At 35.3% G+C, this 26,375-nt stretch overlaps 1 protein-coding gene across 7 annotated transcripts in view; it reads left to right on the forward strand.

Annotated features, from left to right (window-relative positions):
* Window positions 1-26,375, forward strand: part of EHBP1 (EH domain binding protein 1) — a 370,142-nt gene that overhangs the window by 28,765 nt on the left and 315,002 nt on the right. For all 7 annotated transcript variants that reach the window (XM_063077688.1, XM_063077689.1, XM_063077690.1 and 4 more), the window contains exon 3: window positions 24,757-24,814. In XM_063077688.1, coding sequence (XP_062933758.1) covers window positions 24,757-24,814 — 58 coding nt within the window. The remainder of the gene's footprint in view (window positions 1-24,756; window positions 24,815-26,375) is intronic.

The raw sequence follows: 26,375 nt of genomic DNA on the forward strand, positions 1-26,375 counted from the left end.
CAACAAACACAGAAACCAAACAGTAAATCAGAAAGTAAGGAACAAAAGACACCTAAGACAACCAAACAACCAATAAAATGCTAGGAATAAGTCAACACCTTTCAATAACAACTCTTAATGTAAAAGGCTTAAATTCCCCAATCAAAAGACACAGACTGGCTGACTGGATTAAAAAGGAGGACCCAACTATATGCTGCCTACAAGAGATCCACGTCACCCATAAAGATTCACACAGACTAAGAGTGAAAGGATAGAAAAAGATTTACCATGCAAACAGAAAAGAAAAATGAGCTGGAGTAGCTATTCTTATATCTGACAAAATAGACTTTAAACTAAAAACCATAAAAAGAGACAATGAGGGACACTACTTAGTGATAAAAGGACTGATCCATCAAGAAGACATAACAATCATAAATATGTATGCACCCAATGTTGGAACAGCCAGATTTATAAAACAAACTGTATTAGACCTAAAGAAGGAAATAGACACTAATACCATAATAGCAGGGGACCTGAACACCCCACTGTCAATATTAGACAGATCATCTAGGCAAAGAATCAGTAGAGAAACACAAGATCTAAACAATACTCTAGACCAATTGGCCTTGGCAGATATCTACAGAACATTCCATCCAACAACCTCAGAATATTCATTCTTCTCATCAGCACATGGATCATTCTCCAAGATAGATCACATATTAGGTCACAAATCAAGTCTCAATAAATTCACAAAAATTGGAATTATCCCATGTATTTTCTCAGACCACAATGGATTAAAACTTGAAATTAATAACAAACAAAACTCTGGAAACTATACAAACACACGGAAATTAAACAGCATTCTACTTAATGACATATGGGTCCAAGAAGAAATCAAGCAGGAAATCAAAAAATTTATTGAAACGAATGAAAACAATGATACATCATACCAAAACCTGTGGGATACTGCAAAAGTAGTATTGAGGGGGAAATTTATTGCATTAAATGCTCACCTCAGAAGAATGGAAAGATGGCAAGTGAACAACCTAACACTTTAACTTAAAGAACTAGAAAAACAAGAACAATCCAAACCTAAAGTTAGCAGACGGAAAGAAATCATTAAGATCAGAGCAGAACTGAATGAAATTGGAACCCAAAAAACAATACAAAAGATCAATGAATCAAAAAGTTGGTTTTTTGAAAAGATAAATAAAATTGACAAACCGTTAGCATGGCTAACAAAAAAAAAGAAGAGAGAAGATTCTAATAACAAAAATTAGAATTGGAAAAGGCGATATTACAACTGATTCATCTGAAATACAAGGAATCATTCAAGACTACTATAAACAACTATATGCCAACAAATTTGAAAATCTGGAGGAAATGGATAAATTTCTGGACACACACAACCTCCCAAAACTGAACCATGAAGACGTAGAAAATTTGAACGGACCAATAACAATAAAGGAGCTTGAAGCTGTTATCAGAAGGCTCCCAACAAAGAAAAGCCCAGGACCAGATGGATTCACAGCAGAATTTTACCAAACATTCAAAGAGGAATTGACAACGATTCTTTACAAGCTATTCCAAAAGATTGAATCAGACGCAAATCTCCCAAACTCATTCTATGAAGCAAACATCATACTGATACCAAAACCAGGTAAAGATAAAACCAAAAAAGAAAACTACAGGCCGATATCCTTGATGAATATAGATGCAAAAATCCTCACTAAAATACTAGCAAACAGAATACAGCAACACATACGTAAAATTATTCATCACGATCAAGTGGGATTCATCCCAGGGATGCAAGGTTGTTTCAACATACGCAAATCAATAAATGTGATACACCATATTAATAAACTCAAACACAAGGACCATATGATCATCTCTATAGATGCTGAAAAAGCATTTGATAAAATTCAGCACTCATTCATGACAAACACCCTCTATAAGTTAGGTATAGAGGGAAAGTCTCTCAACATAATTAAAGCCATATATGCCAAACCCACTGCCAATATCATCCTGAATGGGGAAAAGCTGAAAGCTTTTCCTTTAAGAACAGGAACTAGACAAGGATGCCCACTCTCACCACTCCTATTCAACATAGTGTTGGAAGTACTAGCCAGAGCAATCAGAGAAGAGAAGGAAATAAAGGGCATCCAGAATGGAAAAGATGAAGTCAAACTGTCCCTGTTTGCAGATGATATGATCCTGTATATCGAACAGCCTAAAACCTCTACCAAAAAACTCTTGGAGGTGATAAATGATTTCAGCACAGTAGCAGGATACAAAATCAACACACAAAAAACAGTAGCATTTCTATTCTCCAATAGTGAACATGCAGAAAGAGAAATCAAGAAAGTCTGCCCATTTACAATAGCCACCAAAAAAATAAAATACTTAGGAATTGAGTTAACCAAGGACGTGAAAAATCTCTATCATGAGAACTACAAACCACTGCTGAGAGAAATTAGAGAGGATACAGGAAGATGGAAAGATATCCCATGCTCTTGGATTGGAAGAATCAACATAGTGAAAATGTCCATACTAACTACCCAAAGTGATATACAAATTCAATGCAATCCCCCTCCAAATTCCAAAGACATTTTTCTCAGAAATGGAAAGAACTATCCAGACATTTATATGGAATTACAGAAGACCATGCATAGCCAAAGCAATGCTGAGCAAAAAAAATACAGCTGGAGGCATAACACTACCCGACTTTAAACTATACTACAAAGGTATAATAACCAAAACAGTATGGTACTGACATAAAAACAGACACACCGATCAATGGAATAGAAAAGAGAATCCAGAAATCAACCCACACATTTACTGCCATCTGATCTTTGACAAAGGCACCAAGCCTATTCACTGGGGAAAGGACTGCCTCTTCAGCAAATGGTGCTGGGATAACTGGATATCCATATGCAGGAGAATGAAACTAGACCCATACCTCTCACCATGTACTAAAATCAACTCAAAATGGATTAAGGATTTAAATATACACCCTGAAACAATAAAACTTCTTAAAGAAAACATAGGAGAAAAACTTCAGGAAATAGGACTGGACACAGACTTCATGAATACGACCCCAAAAGCATGGGCAACCAAAGGAAAAATAAACAAATGGAATTATATCAAACAAAAAAGCTTCTGCACAGCAAAAGAAACAATTAACAGAGTTAAAAGACAACCAACAGAGTGGGAGAAAATATTTGCAATATATACATCCGACAAAGCATTAATATCCAGAATATATAAGGAACTCAAACAACTTTACAAGAAAAAAAACAAGGAACCCAATTAAAAACTGGGCAAAAGAGCTAAGTAGGCATTTCTCTAAGGAAGATATACAAATGGCCAACATATATATGAAAAAATGCTCAACATCCCTCAGCATCCAGGAAATGCAAATCAAAACCACACTGAGATACCATTTATCCCCAGTCAGGATGGCTAAAATCCAAAAGACTCTGAACAATAAATGCTGGCGAGGTTGCGGAGAAAAAGGAACTCTCATACATTGTTGGTCGGACCGGTAAATGGTGCAGCCTCTATGGAAAATGGTATGGAGGTTCCTCAAATAATTGCAGATAGATCCACCATATGACCCAGCTATCTCACTGCTGGGAATATACCCAGAGGAATGGAAATCATCAAGTCGAACGTATACCTGTTCCCCAGTGTTCACTGCAGCACTCTTTACAATAGCCAAGAGTTGGAACCAGCCCAAATGTCCATCATCAGATGAGTGGATACAGAAAATGTGGTATATCTACACAATGGAATACTACTCAGGTATAAAAACGAATGAAGGGCCGGCCCGTGGCTCACTCGGTAGAGTGCGGTGCTGAAAAACGAATGAAATACTGCTATTTGCAACAACATGGATGGACCTTGAGAGAATTATATTAAGTGAAATGAGTCAGGCACAGAAAGAGAAATACCACATGTTCTCACTTATTGGTGGGAGCTAAAAATTAATATATAAATTCACACACACACACACACACACACACACACACACACACACACACCCCGGGGCAGGGGAAGAAGATATAACAACCACAATTACTTGACGTTGATACGACAAGCAAACAGAAAGGACATTGTTGGGGGGGTAGGGTGGAGAGGGGGGAGAGATGGCGGTTTTGGTAAGGGGCAACAATAATCAACCACAATGTATATCGACAAAATAAAAGTTTAAAAAAAGAAAAAATAAACTTAAAATAAATAAATAAATTAATTAATTAAAAAAAAAAAAAACAACATATACTTCCTCTTCCATACACTGTCAGCAAAAAAAAAAAAAGAAAAAAAAAAAGCACTAAGATCATAGAAAATATGTTCTTTGACCACAATAACAGAAGGAAACTTAGAAAATTCACAAATGTTTGTAAATTAAAGAACACTCTCCTAAATAAACAATGGATAAAATAAAAATTACAGGGAAGTTAGAGAATACTTAGTCAAAAAAACTTGAAGTTTCAAAATTTATAGGATTCAGGGCTTATGCAGTGCTTAGAGGGAAATTTATACTTGTAAACACCTATATTAGAAATAATAAAAATCTCAAATCAGTAATGTAAACTTCTACCTTAAGAAAACAGAAAAAGAGAAACAAACTAAACCAAAAGCAAGTATAAGTAGGAAATAACAAAGACTACAACAGAAATATACGAAATAGGGAAATAAAAAACAATAAAGAAAATCAACAAAACCAAAAGTTGATTCTTTAAAAAGATTAACAAAATTTGCAAACTTTATCTAGACTGACCAAGAAAAAGAAGAACAAAATTACTAAAATCACTAATAAAGCAGGGGCATTATTATTGTCATTATGGTTTTTTATGGTGGTAAGATTTAGTTTCTTTTTCTTTCTCATTTCCATTTTTCTTCAACCAGTGGGTTTTGTTCTTTCTTGTGTATTTATGGTAGTGATTATTGTTTTTTAGATTACAGATGTAGGAATTCTTTGAGGTTTGGTGGTGTGGTGGTAAACTTCTGCAGTTTTTATCCAGAAAATATACTATTTTTCCCTCATTTCCGAAGGATAGTCTTGGTAGGTATAGTATTCTTGGTTGGCAGTTTATTTCTTTTAATATTTTGAATATATCATCCTATTTTCTTCTGGTCTGTAGAGTTTCTATCAAGAAGTCTGCTGTTAGTCTGATAGGGTCTCCTTTATAGGTGACGATGCTTTTCTCTTGCTTCTTTTAAGATTCGCTCTTTGTCTTTGAGCTTTGCTAGTTTGACTATAATGTGTCTTGGGGAGGATCTTTTTGGGTTATATTTATTTGGGAATCTGAGCCTCCTGGGTCTGAAGGTCCATGTCTTTCCCTATACCTGGGAAGTTTTCCATTATTACTTGGTCAAATAGGTTTTCCATGTTTGTTCCTTTCTCCTCTCATTCTGGAACACCCTTGATTCTAATGTTTCTGCACTTAAGGTTGTCTGCTAGCTCCCTTAGATTTTCTTCATTTTTTAAAATTCTTTTTTCTCTTTTTTTGTCCGCATAGGTTACTCAAAAAGACTGTCTTCAAGGTCAGAAATTCTTTCTTCTGCTTATTCTAGCCTTCTGCTTAAGCTCTTGGCTGTTTTTTATTCTGTTGAGTGAATATTTGAGTTCCATGAGTTCTGCTACATTCTTTTTTTAAATAAGGTATTAATCTCTTTGTAAATTTACTCCTTCATATTCTAGATTTTTTTTCTCATTTCATTATGTTGTCTAACTGAGTCTTCTCATATCTCAGTGAGTTTCCTTAAGATTGTTGCTTGGAATTCCTTTTCAGTAATTTCAAGGGTTTCTTGCTCTATAGGGTCTGGTATTTGAGATTACTGTATTCTTTTGGTGGTGTCATATTTTCTTGGGTTTTCATATTTCTAGTATCTCTATGTTGATGTCTGGTCGTCTGGTAGAACAGTTGCTTCTTCTATTACTCTGGAGTGGGCTTTGAGGAGAGAGACATCCTCCTCTTTTTCTGGTCTTTGCTGGTGACTATCCTTGTGTCAGTGCAGTCAAGTATCTAGTGGGCCACCTGCATGGTAGTTGTGGCTACTGCTGTTCTGTGGAGTCGCTTTTGTGGCAGTTGTGGCTGTGGTGGTGGCTGTGGTGGGCCACCTGCGCAGAAGTGGTGTTTTTAGCATGCTCTTTTGCCTGCTTCTGGCGGAGGGTGCCTTGGCTCCTGCCTACGATGCTCGGTTTGCTCTCTTGCCTGCTTTTGGGCAGAGGGTGCTGCCCTCAGCTCCAGCCTAGGACCCTGGGTGTACTGTTTTGCCTGTTTCTGGGTGGAGGGGGCTGCCCTCACCTCCTGCCTAGGACACTGGGTATGCTCTCTTGCTTGCTTCTGGGCAGTGCAGGCTGCCCTTGGCTCCTTCCTAGGACCCCTGGTGTGCTCTTTTGCCTGCTTCTGGGTGGAGTGGGCTGCCCCTTGGCTCCTCCATAATTTTTTTTATGAACAATTTTTAATTATAAGGAAGTCCACATTTATCAATATTTTCTCTTATAGTCAGTACTTTTTGTGTTCTAAGAAATCTTTGCCTGTGGCAAAATCTTAAAGATTTCATGTTTTGTCCTCTAGAACTTTTATAGACTCTGTTTACATTTAGGTCTATGATCCATTTCTTGTTAATTTTTATGTATGATGTGACATAGAGGTTGAGTTCACTTTTCCCCATATAAATATACATTTGTTCTAGGATGTGGTATCCTTTCTTAATGTGTGTGATCAGAGATGGTAAATATAGAAATGAGAATATACTTTTATTGTTAGCAGTTAATTTATATTTTTGAAAACAAATAAATGTGGTATGAATCACAGATTTGTTCTGTATGAACAAGCAGATTTTGAGATATTGAATATTAGCACCCAAATTAAGATAACACATTAAAAATACAAACTAGATAAAAGCATTGAAAAAACAATTGGATTCCAGATGAAATACCACTACAGTTCTAAGCTGGTACCAAACTAAGGGCTACAAAAATCTACATCTTTCAAATGTAATTCGATAAGCATAGAAAAAGTAATAAGCACAGAGTGAAAGGTGAGCTTAAGAATAAAAATAAAAATAAATATCACCCAGCTAAGGGCTTTTTATTCATAAACTTCAAAGGAAGAGAAGAAAAATCTACATTTTCACTGGTAATTTTTTGAAGGACCAACAGGATCAAGAAAGATCTGGGGAGGGAATCGAGATATGGGCAAGTGTAATGTTTTTAATGGTATATTTTCAAGTTGTAGACTAAACAAGTTAATATTGAGCTTTAGGAAGATTCTAAAACAGATGACAAAAATTCTGGTTTCTTTATAAGCAGCTAATAAAGAGACCAGTGTGGTATCACTAATAAAAAGTCATGTTAGACTAACCTGAGTTCATTTTTTGACAGGTCTGCTCCTTTGTGAGATGAAGAAAATTGTGATAAACATATCATATTTGTAGTTCAGTAAAGGGTTTGATGAGTTCCATGGTGTTACTGTCAAGATGGAAAATATATGGACTAGAAACTGTATAGTTTATTATTTTAAGTCCAAAGAGATATTTCTATAGCTTTACCACATGGCTTGGTGTTTGTTTCTATCTTGTTTATTTTTATCAATTACTTTACTTGTGTGCAATATAGAAGGCATACATTTCAAATTTGCAGATCATGGTGAGCTATGAGGACAGTGGACTCAAGAACCAGGATCCCAAAAGATCTCAACTGGCTGGAATCATGAGCTGAATTTAGCAAGATTATATTGAATTACGGAGATATAAAGTCATGCACTTGAGTTTAAAAGATTCCTGGTGGGTGTATAAGTGTCTAGTGGATGGGATTTGACTTAATGTGCAAGTAAAAGGTGTTAGTCAAGTGGTAAGCTTGCTGTGAGTCCGATGTGATGTGGCTGGCAAAAAAAAAAAAACAAAAAACAAATGTGGTCTTAAGCTGCATTAATGGAGATCTCTAAGAAAGGGAGTTAATGGTTCATCTCCAGTCAGACCACACTTGGAGTATTTTGTTCAGTTCTGGGCATCCACGTTTAAGATTGTTATAAACAAGTTGGAATGTGTTCAGTTGAAAATGAGTAAAATGGGTAGTTTCAAAATTACAGAAATCTGGGTTTAAGGAGTTGGGGATATTTAACTTAGAGAAGAGAAAATACTCTAGGGACAGAGTAGCTGTTTGAAGTATCAGAAAGATTCTTATTGGAAATGAGAATAGTTGTATTCTGCCTGGCACCAGGAGGCAGAATTAGGACCAATTGATAGGAGTTACAGGGAGACAGGTTTCCCTGAAAATAGGGAAGAATAGCCAGGGCTGTTTGAAGGTAGCCTGGGCAGTCTGGGTGGAGCCAATGGTTTCCCTCTTGCTGGAGGACCTGGGTAACTGCCTGGCAGGCATAATACAGAATGGATTCCTGTATCTAAACTAAGTAGGTGCTGAGATTAACTAGATGATCTTTAAAGTTCTTTCCAAGATCGAGGTATTCAGGATTTTGGGGATTCTGAGTTGATTTTAGGATTCAGTAAAATGACAGAGACAACCTGGAGCATACAATTTGATATCATATTCCTTAAGTAAGCAGGACTTGCAAAATGAAAGAACATTTAATTTCAGGAGCCCTGGTGTCTCATCTGGCCCTGTTGCTGTTCAACTGAACACATCTATAAAGGTAAAAGATCATACAGGATCTCCAAGTTAAATTGTAGCTCTCAAAAATTCTATTTTTGTAATGACTTTTGCAGCCCAATGCTTTTAGAAGAGGAAGGAGGATCGGCAGTAGGTTTGGTAAGGCTCTGAACTCAGAGATATTTTTGAGAAAAAAGGTAAAACATGACTTGCAGTGAACAAACTGGGAGAAAGCAGGTAAAAATTGAAGAGGCTGTACAAAGTTTATAGGGAAAGAACAAAGATGCTTCCTTTTCTAGTTCTCTTCGACTCCAGTGTCTGATCTTTTACAGGGTTTTGACACTGGATAAATGACATTACTCCCTCCTCTCCACCTTGGAAGAACACGATAGGTTCTTTTCCTTTAACTTATTCTTTTTTTTTTTTTTTTTTTTAATTTTTCAGCTGTTATAATCTTATGTAACCACCTTTGTATATGGAAATGTTATGCAGTGCATGGCTATATCTATACTTCCTGAATCCCAGATGATCTAGTGGTTTTATAATGCTCATTAGGAAATATAAGTACAGTGCATCTAGGTATCATAATCTTTTAAACCTCATCTGAATCATCTGCTTTTCTCACCCCTAAACTTCTGCAACTATTTCCTCAATCCACTCACAGAACTGTCACCTTTAAGATCCTTAAGCCCCTATTTCCTCTACTCTTGTCCAGCATATACTCTTGTCCCTTACAAGCAGCAATGGCTCCCCACCAAGGCAGGTCCAGGTTAACATGCATAAATTCCAGTAAGTTCTGGATCAGTCCCACTGGGGTGTATGACCCTAGCCCCAGTTCAGTGAAGCTCTGTCCTGTAGCAGCTTGGACTACATCGGCAATCTCTCCAGAAGCCACCTCCGGTATTGCTGTGGATGAGGGAGTTGCAGGAACAACAGGAGGGACCTGAACCTGGGCTTCTGCAAACGAGATGGCAGAAGTACTGAGGCAGTGGGGGCCGGGAGCTGCAAGGAGGACGTAGTGCAAGCGCCCGCAGCACGGGCCGGCTGGGGGCTGAAGGCCCGCGGTCAGTGGTTTCCGGGTCCACTGCGAGGGCCCTGTGACACTGTGGAACTGACGCTGGAGCCATAGCAGGCGCAGAAGCTCTCGGCGTCCGCTCACCAACCCCACCGCCATTTTGGCCGGAAGAGCTCCTTTAACTTATTCTAATTTAACTAACTGCTATTCTAATTGCTGATATCTTGGAATCTCTGGACTTTTAAAACTTTTAGTTGGGCCAAATCCGTGGCTCACTCGGGAGAGTGCGGCGCTGGGAGCGCCGAGGCCGCGGGTTCGGATCCTATATAGGCATGGCTGGTGTGCTCACTGGCTGAGCACGGTGCGGGCGACACCAAGCCAAGGGTTACGATCCCCTTACCGGTCACACATACACACACAAAAACAAACAAAAAAAACTTTTAGTTAAAGTCTTTGATTTTTTTTTAATCTACATTTTTATTTATAACTACAATTTTGCTATAAAGTAATTTTAAATAAGAGTTAAAAGACTAAGACATCTACACATTTTAAACGGGCAACTTTAAATAATACTTTTGTTATGAGAAGATGCATGGCAGTAGCTGTAATATCAATTACATTGATTGTGACTTATTGGGAAAACTTGCATATTTTGTTTTCTTGGGATAATATATTAATGCTTTTAATACTCACTATTCACAGATTTAAGTCATACTAGCTTTATGTTATTTATTATTTTAGGTTTTACATAGTCATGGAAAAGGTAAGTATGAGGTGGAAATTTGAATCAAAAATAAAACAAAAAGCCCCCCAAAACTCTGTGATAGAATTGTAATACAAGTGGCTACCACATTTACTGAGTTTGTGTCTTGTCATAAGAAGTAGTAATGTATTTTTCTTTATGATTTTAAAACATTTTCACCTCCTAGATTTCTTCACTAGGGTAATATCTTTTCCTGTTAGAAAATGAATATTGATACCTTTTGTGGTGTGTTCATGTATGAGCTTGTGTTTTTTCTCATATGACTTTTTAAAATACTTTACTCTCTCTAAACTGATAGTTACTAAAAAAGTTAAATACTAGTAATAGTATTTGATGCTTTTTTCCCCAAACTTCATTTTAAATTAAAAACATAACTTCTTTCCAAATGGAAAGCCCAAATCTTCAACCTCCTGAAAATCACTGCAACACATTATAGTTATTCCTGAGGGCAAGCTTGCGTAATTTGCTATTATAACTAGAGTAAAAATTAACCTTTCTGGTTTGCAGAGCTTTTAGGGATCATTAGTTATCACCCTTTCCCCCAGCATTCACATTCCCACACGTATACACACAGACCTTTACAGACCTTTTTTTTTTTTAGGTTGAAATGTTTAAACACTTATGTGTGAGTTTGGTAGCATTAATGTTGACTATTAGAAGTGATTAAATATGTGTCACTATAGAAAGGGAAGTTTGTTGCTAAAGTACTTGGTGGTAGTTTTGGTATTCACCTAAGGTAAAGGAGCCATATGTTCAGTTTAGTACTGAGGCTATGAGAAAATAACCCGAATATTAAATAACATTGTTCATGAAGTGGGGGTGGGGGATTAAAGAGCTCCTTGTAGCCTTTACTGAGATTCATGAATTATTAACATTTTGGCATTTGCCTTATCATTTTCTTCTTTCTCGCTCTGTAGTCATTGTCTTAATCGCATTAGCTAGTACTTCTAGTACATGTTGAAAGTAGTGGTAAGAGAGGACATCGTTGCCTTATTTCTGATCTTTATGGGAAAGGTTTGTGTTTCTTGCTGTAATTATATTGTTAGCTGTAGGTTTTTGTAGATATTCATTGAGTTGAGGAAGTTCCTCTGTATTCCTGGTTAGCTGAGAGTTTTTATCATGAGTAGGTGTTGGATTTTGTCAAATGCTTTTCTGCATGTATTGATAATATCATTTTTCCCCCCTTTTTAGCCTGTTGATGTAATAGATTACAGTAATTGATTTTCAAATGTTGAACCACTTTTGCATGCCTGGGGTAAATCCCACTTGGTCCTGGTGTATAATTCTTTTTACACATTGTTGGATATGATTTGCTTATATTTTGTTGAGGATTTTTATGTCTATATTCATGAGAGATATTGATCTGCAGTTTTCTTTTCTTGTGATGTCTTTGTCTGGTTTAGATGTTAGGATAATGCTAGTCTCATAGAATGAATTAGGAAGTATTTCCTCTGCTTCTATCTTCTGGAAGAGATTTTTTATAATATCTTCCTTAAATGTTTGGTAGAATTCACCAGTGAACCAATCTGGAGGTTACTGTATTTGGGAATGTTATTAATTATTGATTTAATTTCTTTGATAGATATAGGCCTATTCAGATTGTCCCATTTCCTCTGGTGTTAGTATTGGCAAATTCTGTCTTTCAAGGAATTGATCTATTTCCTCTAGGTTATCAAATTTGTGGACATGGAGTTGTTCATAGTATTCCTTTATTATCTTTTTAATGTCCATAGTATCTGTAGTGTTGTCCTCTCTTTCATTTCTGGTATTAGAACAGTCATGTGCCACATAATGATGTTTCAGTCAAGGACGGACTGCTTATATGATGGTCCTGTAAGATTATAATGGAGCTGAAAAATCCCTATTGCCTGCTGATGTCTTGATGATCCTGACCCTATTTAGGCCTAGGCTACTGTGTGTTTTTGTGTATTAGTTTTTAACAAGAAAATTTAAAAAGTAAAAGAAAAGGAATAAAAAATTTTAAAAATAGAAAAAAGCTTATAGAATAAAGTAAACTTTAAAAATTAAAAAGCTTATAAAGAAAGAAAATATTTTTGTATGGCTGTACAATGTGTTTGTGTTTTAAGCTGTTATTACAAAAGAGTAAAAAAGTTAAAAGAAATTAGAGTTTATAAGTAAAACACAGTAAGCTAAGGTTAATTTATTATTGAAGAAAGAAAAATATTTTTTTATAAATTCAGTGTAGCCTAAGTGTACAGTATTTATAAAGTCTACAGTACTGTATAGTAATGCCCTGGTCCTTCACATTCACTCATTCACTGACTTGCCCAGAACAACTTCCAGTCTTGCAAACTCCATTCATGGTAAGTGCCCTATAGAGGTGTACCATTTTTTATCTTTTATACCATACTTTTACTGTACCTTTTCTTTGTTTAGATACACAAATACTTACCATTGTGTTACAATTGCCTACAGTATTCAATACAATAACATGCTCTATAAGTTTGTAGCGTAGGAGAAATAGGCCATACCATATAGCCTTGGTGTGTAGTAGGCTATACCATCTAGGTTTGTGTAAGTATACTCTATGATGTTCGCACAATGACAAAATCACCTAATGACACATTTCTCAGAATATATCCCCATTGTGAAGTGACATATGACTGTAATTTGTGTCCTCTGTCTTTATTTCCTAGCCAGATTTATTGATTTTATTGATCTTTCAAAGAATCAGCTTTTAGTTTTGCTATTTCTCTATTGATTTCCTGTTTTCATTTCATTGATTTTTGCTCTAATTCTTATTGTTTTTTTTTCTTCTTACTTTAGGTTTAATTTGCTCTTCTTTTTTAGTTTCCTGAGGTGGAAATCTAGATTATTGATTTTAGATCTTTCTTTTTTCCTAATATATGCATTCAGTGCTATAGATTTCCCTCTAAGGACTGCTTTCACTGCATCCCACAAATTTTTGGTAAGTTGTGTTTTCATTTTCATTGAGTTCAAAATACTTTCCGACTTCTCTTGAGATTTCTTCTTTGACCCATGTGTTATTCAGAAATGTATTGTTTAATTTTCATGTATTTTTGGATTTTCCGGGCATCTTTCTGTTACTGATTTCTAGTTTAAATCCATTGTGATCTGAGAGCAGACTGTGTATGATTTCTCTTTTAACTTTATTAAGGTGTATTTTATGGCCCAAAATGTGGTCTATCTTGGTGAATGTTCCATGTGAGCTTGAGAAGAATGTGTATTCTGCTGTTGTTGGATGAAGTAGTCTAATGATGTTGATTATATCTAGTTGATTGATGGTGTTGAGCTCAACTATGTCCTTACTGATTTTCTGCCTGCTGGATCTGTTCATTTCTTATAGAGAGGAGTTGACGTCTCCAGTTGTGATAGTGGATTCATCTGTTTCTCCTTGTAGTTGTATTAGTTTTTGCCTTATGTGGTTAGATATTCTTTTGTTAGATGCATACATGTTAAGGATTATTTCTTCTTGGAGAATTGACCCCTTTATCATTATGTAATTCCTTTTGTCCCTGATAACTTCTTGTTTTGAAGTCTGCTCTGTTTGGAGTAAATATAGTTGCTCTTGCTTCCTTTTGATTAATGTTATCATGTATATTTTTCTCCGTCTGTTTTTTAATCTATATATGCCTATATGAGGGCACTTCAAAAAGTTCATGGAAAAATAGAATTAAAAGATAATACAAATCTTCCCATGAACTTTTTGAAGTACTTTTGTGTATTTAAAGTGGGTTTCTTGGAGAAAACGTATAGTTGGGTCCTGTTTTTTGCACCACTCTGACATTCTTTATCTTTTAATTGGTACATTTAAACCATTGCCATTCAAAGTGGTTACTGATATAGTTGGATTAATATCTACCTTATTTGCTACTGTATTCTATTTGTTGTGGTTGTTCTTTGTTCCTATTTTTATCTTCCATTCTTTTTCTGCCTTTTGTGGTTTTAAGCATTTTATATGATTTCATTTTCTTTGCCTTCTTAGCTTATCAGTTATACTTTTTTGACTTTTTTTAGTGGCTGCCCTTGATTTTACAATAAAGTTGTTCCTCAGTATCTGTGGGGGATTGGTTCTAGGACCTCCCGCAGATACCAAAATCTGCAGATGTTCAAGTCCCTGATATAAAATGGCATAGTATTTGCATATAATCTACTCATATCCTCCCATATACTTTAAATCATCTCTAGATTACTTATAATACCTAATAAAATGTAATGCTGAGTAAATAGTTGTTGCACTGTATTGTTTAGGGAATAATGACAAGAAAAAAGTCTGTACATGTTTAATACCGACACAAGTTTTTTTTCCAACTATTTCAATCCACGGTGAATTCACAGATTCCCGATCTGGTGATTCCAAAATCACTGACATATCTGAATGTGGTTCTGATGCTTGCTCTGTCTCTTCAACATGTGTTTTTTGTCTTTTATGCCTTGTAATTTTTTTCTTGATAGCTGGATATAATGTTCTGAATAAAAAGAACTGCCATATATAGTGGTGGTAAGGTGGCGGGGGAAGGGAAACCACCTATGATTAGGTCTCAGTCTTTTAGTGAGCCTGTGCGTCTGGACTGTGGACTTCAGAAGTGCTTCTCAGTTTCCCTCACCCTGCGCTCACCCTTAAGTGGGATGGGGTTGGGTATTTTCCTTCCCCTATGTTAGTTAGGCTCTGATAAAAACCCTATCAGGTTAGGCTCTGTTTAAACAGTTTCTCTTGATGGCAGACCTTGTTAAGAAAAACAGAATATTCTGGCATATTTTGTAATGGTTTCTTTCCCCTTCCCCTGTTGGGAGGATGAGGGGATTTTTTTCTGATAATTCACTGTGAAAGTATGGTAAAGGTCCAGGAGATAAAAGTCACAAAAGTGTGCCTGACCCCATCTCTCCCCGCCAACAGTCTCCCCTTCAATAGTTCATCAGTTTTCCTCACCCCAGCACTGGTTCCCACAGAGGTTTCTGATTCTCTGTATTACCCTGTCATTCTCTCCAATTTTAGGGGCAGTGGTTTGTCCTGTTACCTCACTATAGATCTAAGAAGAGTTTTTGATATTTCAATTTGTTTAGCTTTTCACTTGTTAGGAAGGAGTGGCAACTTCCAATATTATTACATGCTGAACCAGAAACCAGAATTCTATGTTTAGCTTTTTGAGGAACTGCCAAAATGTTTTCCATAGCAGCTGTACCATTTTACAATCCCACCAGCAATATATAAGGGTTCTAACTTCGTCATTTCCTTGGCAGTACTTGTTGTCTGTCTTTTGTTCTAGCCTTCCTAGTGGCTATGAAGTGGTATTTAATTGTTCATTAACATAGTTGCAACTGTTCTTTTACCTTTTTGATTATAGACTTTATTTACTAGTTTGATGATCTGGTAGATGAGGATGTAGCTGTCTTATTACCAAGTCCTTCCTGAAGCACATTGACCCTTCTGTTTTCCTATCTTCTCATTCCCCATCAACTCTGTCAGAATTCAATCAGAATTTCTTGCTGCAACTTAGCAAATATTGTTTGCTTCTGAGCCCTATATCATCATCACATTTTCTTTCCTTTGATTTTCCTTGTGTTAATAATTATTAATTTTTTTGCACCCCCATGTATCTATTATTACTATTCCTAAACTTTTCTGTCAGCTATCAAAATCTCCCTCAAACTGTTAAACACATTGGTAATTCATCAGTTACTTTTCCCCCTGGAACCCTCCAGTGTTCTGCTACACTTTGGAATGGTTTCTGTATGGGCCTATGGCAAAAGTGACATCTTTGGACTTTTTTTCACTGTTGTCCTAGGGATTAGTCAGATATTTAACCTTCTGGATTTATCTGAATTTCTTGTATTTCCTCTCCTTTAAAATCTCTATTATTTTATTCTAGTTCTGGAAGATTTCCTCAACTTCATCTCCTAACTCTTCATTTTTTGCTTTCCTAATGAAAAATAATGACAATTTCCAGAATGCTTTCCTATTTGTTAAATATTCTTTTTGTATTTTTCATGAGTGTAATAATATCTTTTATATATCTGAGCATAATGGTTTATTATCTCAGTTTCCTTTATTTTTTCTCTTTTTTAGCCTCTTGCCTTTTATGTTAGAGGCTTTCCTTAAATGATCCTTGGTTGTCTGAGTAAATTTAAGAGGAAGACAATACAAAGCAATTTGGCAGTTCTGTTCATACACATGGAGTGTTTGCTAACATTTTTTGAGAGGTTGCTGAAAGACAGGCACTCAGCTAAGCACTTTACATGCATTATCTTCACTTGTCTTTGCATTGGTCCTGTGAGGTTCTTATTTCACAGATGAGGAACATCTTGAGGCTTATATGATACAACCAGAAGAAGGGGAACTTGGATTGAAACCCAGATCTGGCTGTCTTCATATGATTTGTCTGTCTATCCTATTGTTTTCCTGCCTCCCTCCCATAAATGCTTTTTGAATACCGAGAAATCTCTTGAGAACCTTAAAGTCAGATAGAAATAAGACAGATGAATGTTATAATTGAAAACACATTTGCAGCAATTACAGACGTGTGTTGAGAGGGAATTGTGAATATGAGTGTTTTGGAGGGCTGGGGAATGGTCACCTTTTCTTCTCCTAACCTCAATTCCAAGGAGCCAGGTATATAACTTGGAAATACTAATATTTGTGTTAGTAACATGTGAGGCTTGTTCCCACAGGACTAGAAAAAAAGAAGAGTAAATAATATGCTAAATTAAAGGATTCATCATGAGTGATACTCTAAAGTAATAAAATAGGAAGTGTTATTTGGAAAGAACAATGTTGTACACATGTACAGCAATGATTTGTTATAGTGCTGTTTATCTCAGAAATATCTTTGTATTAGAAAAAGTATAAATCCTTTATACTATTGAATAGTGCAGTAAAAAATATATATGGACATATATGTATATATTTTTTGTCAGCTTGTCAAAAAGTACATTCAGCTCAAGTATACCAAACTGCACTTCCTCAATTTGAATGGCGTTCTCCCTAAATTCTGGTATATAAGTATTAGAAATACCTGTCAACAAGGTCCATATGCATCACTAGTTAAATATTTTTAACCAAAAGCAATCACTCTGTGAAAATATTTTTTAAATGACATAATTTTTTTAAAAAACATTTTTTATTTAAGTGACAAACATGTTTTACATCTCTCATTATTAGAACTGTCCTTCATTTCTATAGAAAAGAAATATATCCTTTATATGTACTTTGCCTTTTATTTGTACAGGTTTTTTTTTTCCTATTGAATTAATTATTACAGCTTGCTAAGTAACTCTTGTGAAGTAAGCATAAAGGAGGATAATTAACTGGAGCTGCAGCGGTGATAATATAATGGGAGGCAGATGTACTTGCTGAAGGATAAAAATAATTACTTGAGAAATAGTAAAGTTAGAGTATTTCTGTGATAAGACAATTTTCCGCCTTTTGTTTCAATATTCGTAGCATCTCACCATGAAATATTCATTATAGCTAAGAGCCCTTTCCCCTAAAGGGAATAACCTTGTTATTTAGTGAAGAGTCTATTCAAATTAAGTTTTGTGTTAATATTTTTGAGCTCTCTTTTTCTCATTGTATCTTGGATACTGTGGTGAAAGGAATATGTTCTACTTTTTATGTTCTAAAGACTTATGGTTCCTTATTTTTAATTTAGGAAAAGCTCATGGGCTTAAATACTAAATAACAAGTTTTGAGGTATAGCTGTCTTTTATCTTTGGAAACATTGATTTCATATAAATGAAAATCATTAGGACAAAAAAAGTTAAATTTGGTCTCAGTACTTTGAAATGTAAGCTTCTACAAGACAGCAACTGTTTTATTGTTATGTGTGTGTGTGTTTTTAATTTACTAAGTTTTCTGGATCATTGAGGGGTTATTGTAGCAGATAAACCGCAAATCTAATTGGCTTAACCTAATAAAAGTTTTTTGCTCATTTTTCAGTGTAGAGGCAGTGTGGTCTTGTTGACTGTCCTTCCATGTAGTCATTCAGGGGCCCAGGCACATTTATCTTATGACTTTGCCCTCCTCTGTGTTCTAGAATCCTTTCCATTCAGCTTGTGTGGGAAAAGCATACTAGTTTATTATTCATTTTACTCCAGAAGTGACACTGACCATTTGTCACATTCTAGTGGTGAGAAGTGTCATGTGGCTCCATCTTAATACCAACATGGTGGTAGTGGTGGTTGGGGAAGAGTGGGGGTGGAGGGCTTCTTGCAGCACCTCCCAGGATTAACATTATGCTTTGGACAGGGAGTATGAATCTTTGGTAGTCAGTTTACTGCTTTGCTAAAACATATTCCTTCTTTTATAATATTGTTCAAAGGTGATAATATAGCTAACTCTAGACTGTCGGTTAGTAGACAGGAGGGAAGTGACTCCTTGCCACAATTTTTTTACCCTACTCCTGAATTTCTCATTTCACTTTTAAACCACCAAATATTTAACCAATCAGTGCTATTTAATATTACAGTCACTAAACCATGGTGTTTTAGAACTAGCTGAGGTTTTAGTGCAGTCCTTTCATTTGATAAATTAAGGAATGGGCTCAGAGAAATTGGGAGACATTCCTAAAGTCACTTAGTGTCAGACCTAATAAAAGCAAGTTTCCTAACTCCCAGTCTAGAATTCTCTCCTACATACTATGTCATCTTTGAAGGATCCTCTTTCACAAATTCATATCACATAAATTAATACAAATTGTTTTCCCAGATTCTTTCCTCTTAACACCTTCCTAACGATACTTACCCTGAAGAAAGGGAAATTTTAGTTGATGTAGAAGAGAATGAGTGAGCCAGCCATACTGGAATGCCATACTGATTTTGCATGCCTCAAAAAGAATGATCCAGGAATTTGAAGGGTCTACAAAAAAAGGGGTGGGGTGAGGTGGGGGATGCCAGTGTCAAGTGGGGCCTATTTCAAAATTTTGCTCAGACCATAGGGAACATATGTTAAGATAACATGCCTCCACTTTTATTGACTTAGAGAACAAATTAATTTAGCTGTCTGAGGGCTCTTCAAATTCAGTGAAATTTTTAAAAATTAATTTAATTGTTTAACTCTGTTCATGATTGAATCCAAACTTAAAAGTATTGATTTATTTTTAATAACTTCCTCTCCACATTTAAATGCCTCCCCTAGCATAAATTCATTACAGAAAATACAGAAAAATATATTCTTAAAATGACATGTAATTTGACTTCCTAATCCACAGTTAGCATTTTGAGGTATTCTTTCTTGGTGTCTTTTATTTTATAGTTTAGAAAAAAATTAAAATCTATATTAAATAAACTTAACATGATATCCTAAGTGTTGTCTTATGTTTGTAGATATTCTTAGAAAGTATTTTTAATGGCTCTATAATTTTCTAGTAAACAGATGTACTGTAATTAGTCACTCATCTTTTGTTGGGCTGTACATTAAAAGTATCCCTATAAATTATAGTTTGTATAAATTCTAAATAAAGTAATCTCTGTGGTGGGCAGCCTCTTCTTGTCACTGTGCATATTTCTCGAAATATTTATAAATAGATCCTTTTCTTTTTAACGTCTTTTTGTCTTCTCTGTGTTCCCCAGTGTTGTGCCTAGACTAGGGTAATTGGTTTAGTTGTCTGTCTCTCCACTCAGTTGTGAACTTTCAGAGGATCAGAGCTTGTCTTCTTTCATCTTTGTATCTCCATTGCTCAGCATAGTGCTAGGAACATGGTAGGCAATCAATATAATTCTGGAAAGTAATGAGACTAATTTTCATGTGACAGTTTTGCATTTTTCTTATGGCTTCATCTTACACATGTGGCAAAGATGAGAGAGTAGAAAATAAAGGAGTCTAAATTTAAGCCAGAAATGTTTACTTTAAACTTACCTTTATATACAATAGCTCATTTAGTAGCAAAGAAGGCGGCACAAAATTTTTGTGTTACAGGCCAAAGAAAGATACAGCTAACTGCCTTGTACTCCGGATCCTTGTAGCTCCCTTTTCTTTTTCTTTCTTCACTTCTGTCTCCTGCCCTTTTTCTTCTGCTCTCCAGAATTTAGCATGAGTACCACAATTTGAGAAAACTTCCCACCTTCAGGTTCAAATTCTTTTTTAAGGGTCTTGAGGGTAGTACAGAAGATGTTAAATCTTTATGTTTAAATTGTTTCCTTTCCTGAACAAGCCCACCAGAAGGCTTCAGATTTTCCAATGGAACCCTTTAGATAGATTTCACAGGAAGTGTGACTGTGTGTATACATTTTGTGTATGTATATAAAATGTTTATATGTAAGCACATATAAATACATATGTGTGTGTATGTGTGTGTTTCATATGTAGGGCTACCTGGTTACTAAACTGAAGTGATGGGATGGAAATGTTAAATTTGTGATTGTTGAATTATCTCTGAAACCTGGGTTCTATCAGGTTTTCTTGGCTTTTTTGATAGAATGTAGATTGCATAAATATAGGTCCTTTGATAATTGGAGAAAACTCCCACGATTGCTTTGTCCCAGCTCTATTGGGAGTACATAAGTAAATAATTTAATGGTTCTTTTATAGTGCAGCACTATTGCTTAAAGTATTAACTGTGGTCAGCCAATTATTTGGTTATTGGTACCCTTCTATTGAGAATAATAACTCAAAGCACAGTTCTTCATTTTAGAACACTGCCTCATTTTGCTCCTGATAACATTAAGGTGGACTGATTTCTAGTGAAGACATTTTAAATGTGAAGATGACTTAGAATCACAAAGTTTGGCCATCTCTGGAGGCATTCTCAAATAAGTAACTCATGTTCTATTTACATTCTTGGAACATCAGACATAGATGTTAGCAGACCCACTCTTCCTGCTTTGTATGCTAAAAAGCTTACCTTTTCTGAAGCACTGAGATGAGTTGAGGGACAGGAGGGTTCTGAGAGTCTAGTTAGAAGGAGGCAGCAGTTCAGGTTGCACTAGCAAGATGTTGTGGAGAGGAGACACCCTCACTGCTGTAACAGCTAATGTCTTACTAGTGTTTCAAGTCAGGAGGTGTGGGATTGCTTACCCCTCTTCCTATTAAACAGTGGTTCTCAGCCTTGACTGCACGTTGGAATCACCTGTGGAATTTTAAAAACTGCATCCCAGACCAATTAAATCAGATTCTCCAGGTCTGGAAAGTAGGCATCAGTAATTTTTAAAGCTTCCCAGGAGGTTTTAGTATGCAGCCAAGATGAGGATTCCTGCAAAACTCGGATGAGCAGAGAGGATGTATTATATAGTTACTGGCTTTAGTAGCTCATCAATTAAAACTAACCAATTGGGAATTCATGTTTGAAACTTAAGGTTCATTCAGTAGCATATATTCATTGAGCCGCAACCTTGTACCACATTCTTACTAGTTGCTACAAAGATAAGTAAGATAAGGTTGATAATGTGGTGCAGACTAGTGGGAGAGAGAGAAATAAATAATTACAATACAGGTCATACAGACTATTAACATAGAGATATGCCTAGGGTATTATTGGGAACACAGTAGGAGTAATTAACTTTGCCTGAGGTTTGGGATATGGGATGGGGAAGGATGGGGGGAGGAAGATGAAATAAGAAATGGTTAAGTTTTCACAAAGAGTTATAAATCAAGAGTTTATCAGGTAGAGAGGAGTAAGAGGAAGTTTTAAAAAAAGGTTATAACATGCAAAGATGGGAAGAAATTGAAGTAATATGTGTTTGGGGTTTGGTTGGAGAGCAAGATGCCTATGAACTATTTGCAGGTTATACAGCTAGAAAAGTAGAACAGGAGTCAGGTGGTGCCTTTTAACCATGTTGAGGAATATAGATTTATCCAGCATGCCAGGGGGTCACAGGGCTAAATGCACATCACATCTAGACAGATCATCTTAAATAATGAAGCTGGTCAGGTGTGAAATAGTTGATGGCGTTGGAGGCTCTAGTAAACTGGACAGTATAGACCTTGTTTAAAGGTATTTAAATAAAAACATTTTAAAAAGTTTAAATTAAAACTAAAATAAAATGGAATATTCTTTAGGTCAAATAAACCTGTAAAATTCCACCTGCAAGAGCCAGTTGGTAGTACCTCTACTGTAAGAGCCCAGTATAGGATGATAAATAAGTAAAAGCTGTAAGATTTGATAGCATTTCCATAAAAGTACTGTAGAAATATGATTTGAGAGTCAAGCTTGGGCTGGAGATGTGGAGATGAAAGCGTAAGTGAAGAGATTAGTGTATTAATCTAGGCAAAATGTTCCAGCAAGCCATCACTGGTTTCAAACAAAGTAGTTTGCACTTGTTGGCTACTGAGTTCCAACTGTTAAGCTGCTGTCATTGATCATACTCTTTTCCCAGCTCCATCTATCAACATTGTTGCACTGCTCCCTGTCCTCACTATCATTGTCCTATTCTGTTTTTCTGTGTGTTGAACAAAGTTGTTTGTTTTTATTCTTGTTTTTTATTTTCAGAGTTTTTTGCTTGTTTCTCTATTGATATGGATTCTTAGATTAACACTCTGATGTTTCACAGAAACTGTCATTTCTTTCACTTGTAATTTAGCACTTCTGCATCTGGCCACTGCTTCCAACATTTCACTCTAGGAAGACTCACCAAAGCAAGCTACTGGTTTAATTTTAAAATTGTGTCTTGAAAGCCTGACACTTGATGGGAACTAGACTTAGTCTCAGGTGGAGAACTACCATTTTTCTACTGAATTATACCATTTTGCTGATTATCACCATAAGAAACATTGTACATTTGTTTAGATGATTACTTAGTCAAATAGTTTCATTATTGAAACCTTCCTCTTGTTTTTTTTGTCTAGCATTTTTTCGGAGTCTACCACCTAAACTGAACAAGCATTAACATCTTACCATATTTATGTGGCTTCTTGCATCCTACTCCTTCCCTCATTTAGCTGGGATCTGTACATTGTAAACTCGTACTTAGTCTTTGTACGTCTAAAAACATTTCTTAAATGGTAGTTTAGCCAGATATGAAACTCTAGGGTGGCAGCTATTTTCCCTTAGCACTTGAAGATCATTAGCTTGTGGGCTTTATTGTTGCTAATAAGTCTGTTAGTGTAATTATTCTTTTGTCATAATCTATCTTATCTTTTGCTCTTTATTCTTGCAGTTCTGTAGTTTAATTGCAGTATATGTAGATGTAGATTTATTTTTATTGATCCTATTTATTCACTGATATGTATTTTTTATCTAAGGACTCTGACCTTTCTTCAAGTCCGGAATATTCTTAGTCTTATCTCTTCAGTATTGCCTCTGCCATGCCTACTGTTTTAAGTTTTTGGAGTTTCTGTTAGGTGTATGTACTTCTTAATTTATCTTCTGTCTCTTACCTTCTTTTAAAATATTTTCATAACTTTATTTCTCTGTGCTACATTCTGGGTCAGTTCCTCAATAGTATTTTTCATTGGACAGCTTTCTCTCTGGATAACGATACAGGTTGTAGGTGGATCCACTGGGTAAGGAGCTAATGGTCTTTTATGTATGTATATATGTGTATATTTAATTAAATGAAATAGGAGGAAAAGTCATCTGCTGAAAGTGAGGGATTCTGGGGTAAAAGGAAGCAGACATTGAAAGTGGTGAAGGTGACCAAGATGAGTGGCCTTCATTTCTTGGTTAAGAACCTTTTATCTAAGATTTTCTTGAAAATGAAAATTTAAGTAACTGATACTATAATCTTGATTTTTTCATAAGTGCAAAGGAGAACTGAGTTGTACTAGCTGAAAATGTATTATTTTTGTTTGGCTTTATGTTAGGGGAAGATGAAGAGAGTTCTGAGAGTTAGAAGACCTGTATTCCAGTCTTGGTTCTGCTAGAGCTTTTGATTACTTATTTAACTTTGCTAGTTTTATAAGCTTATAAAATAGGGATAATAGGATGTACCTTGACTATTTTCAGTACTGTATTGTTTTTATGGAATAATGGAGATGATTTATTATACAGATGTTTTGAAAACCATAAGCATTATTCATAAAATAATAGAGATGCAAAAGCATTGTAACTCATTGACTTAAATTATATTTGGAAGCATCATTTTTATGCTTATTTCCTTGAAATTAAAGGGGATAATGTGTTAGAAGTATGTTATGAATTTTTGGAGGACATATGTGTGTGCTTTTGTTTTTAGAATAGTAACCAGTTCTAAATATTTCATTTTACTTTGTTTGTCACAATGAATTAACTTGCTAAAGTATTTTTAGGAAAGCATATGAATATAAAATGTTAGTCATTTAAAATAGATCATGTATGTATTCAAGATCTACTATATTTGAATAAAGAGCTTTATTGTAAGAGTAACTGCTCTGTGTAATCTAAAGCAGATGACATTTTTGCCTTTTTAAAGGCACTAAAATGAAACTTTATTAATTTGGTTTAATATAGCTTAAATTATATTTAATTTATTTTTCCCATTTGGCAGGCAACCAGATAAACTGGTGGTAGTTTGGACAAGAAGAAGCAGAAGGAAGTCTTCTAAGGTTAGTGTGTTTTCTAAATTTCTTACCTAAATATTGAATTCAACTTTTAGTCAAGTTATCAAGCTTTTCTGGTCCCAGTGTAGAGTATTTTAAAATATTACTTGCTATTTTGTTTTTGTTCTGATTAATGTACTAGAAATGAATTGATCAGGCACTGTAGTCTTTTTACTGCAGTTCTTAAAATGGTAGCCAGCTGCCTGAGTTTTGATATTGGATGTGGTAGCTGCTAATATGGTTTGAATGTATCCCTTCCAAAATTCAGGTGTTGCCAATGTGATAGTTTTAGGAGTTGTGGGCTTAAGGAGCTGATTAGGCAATGAGGACTTCTTCCTCTTTAATGGAATTATGTTCCCTTATAAAAGGGCTTGATGGAGGGAGTTCTTTCCTTTTGCTCTTCTGCCTTCTGGGGATGCAGAAAGAAGGTCCTCACCAGATACTGGTGCCTTGATTTTGGACTTTCCAGCCTCCAGATCTGTGAGGAAATGAATATCTGATTTTTACAAGTACCCTTGTGATATTTTGTTATAACAGAGGAAATGGACTAAGACAGTAGCCTTGAGCTACATAAGTTATTTAACTTCTCTGTACTAGAATGTTATGAATTAATGATAAAACAGGTACCACTTACAAAATTGTACCTAGGATTAATTTATTCAGATTCCAGGAGTATGAAATAAGGGCACACTTAAGGAGTGATGAGTTATCTGAGTCTATTGCTGGGTTGCAGAAGAGAAAGAGTTGGCTTTTTCAAAGATTTTAATTTTTTGTACTGATAGTTTTTTGTGTGGGGAGTAGAACAAAATTTTAAAATGTTCAGTAACAATTCTACAGATATGTTGAAAATTCTGTTCTGTAGATAAATATGAGTATATTTTTTTAAAGTGCACAGGAACTACAATCATATTTATTGGATTTTGGTTTTTCCATAAGTAGACCTATATAAAGAAAAATTTATTAATTTTGATTGAAATTTTAAAATTTCATGAATTAAAAATTTTTTATTAAGGGCCTCTTTTTAAAAGAAATTTTTTAAATTTTACTTCTCAATATACATTGTAGTTGATTTTCATGCCCCTTTATTAAGGGCATCTTTTCAAGTTTTATTTTTATTACACTAAGGTTTACATACAATTTAATACACAGATTTTAATTATACAATTCATTGAGTTTTGATCAATATATATTCTTCTGTCATTACCACTTCTATTGACATATAGACTGTTTTCATCACCTTTTTCCTTGGTTCCTTTTCCAGTCAATTCTCAAACCTCAGAGGCAACCCTTGTTTTGATTTCCTATCACCATAGATTAATTTAGCCTTTTCTTGAATTTCACGTAGAATAGTACAGTAGTACTATTTTGTGCCTAGCTTCTTTTGCTCAACATGATGTTTTGAGACTTATTCATGCTATTATGTGTTTTGGTAGTTTCTTTTTTTATTGCTGAGTAGTAGTTCACCATGTGAATATACTACAGTTTGATTATCTGTTCTCCTGTTGATGAACATTTGGTTTGTTTCCAGTTTTTTACTATTGTGAATAAAGCTGCTATAAACATTATC

Source organism: Cynocephalus volans, chromosome 14 (assembly GCF_027409185.1).
Source record: "Cynocephalus volans isolate mCynVol1 chromosome 14, mCynVol1.pri, whole genome shotgun sequence".
Lineage (NCBI taxonomy): Eukaryota > Metazoa > Chordata > Mammalia > Dermoptera > Cynocephalidae > Cynocephalus > Cynocephalus volans.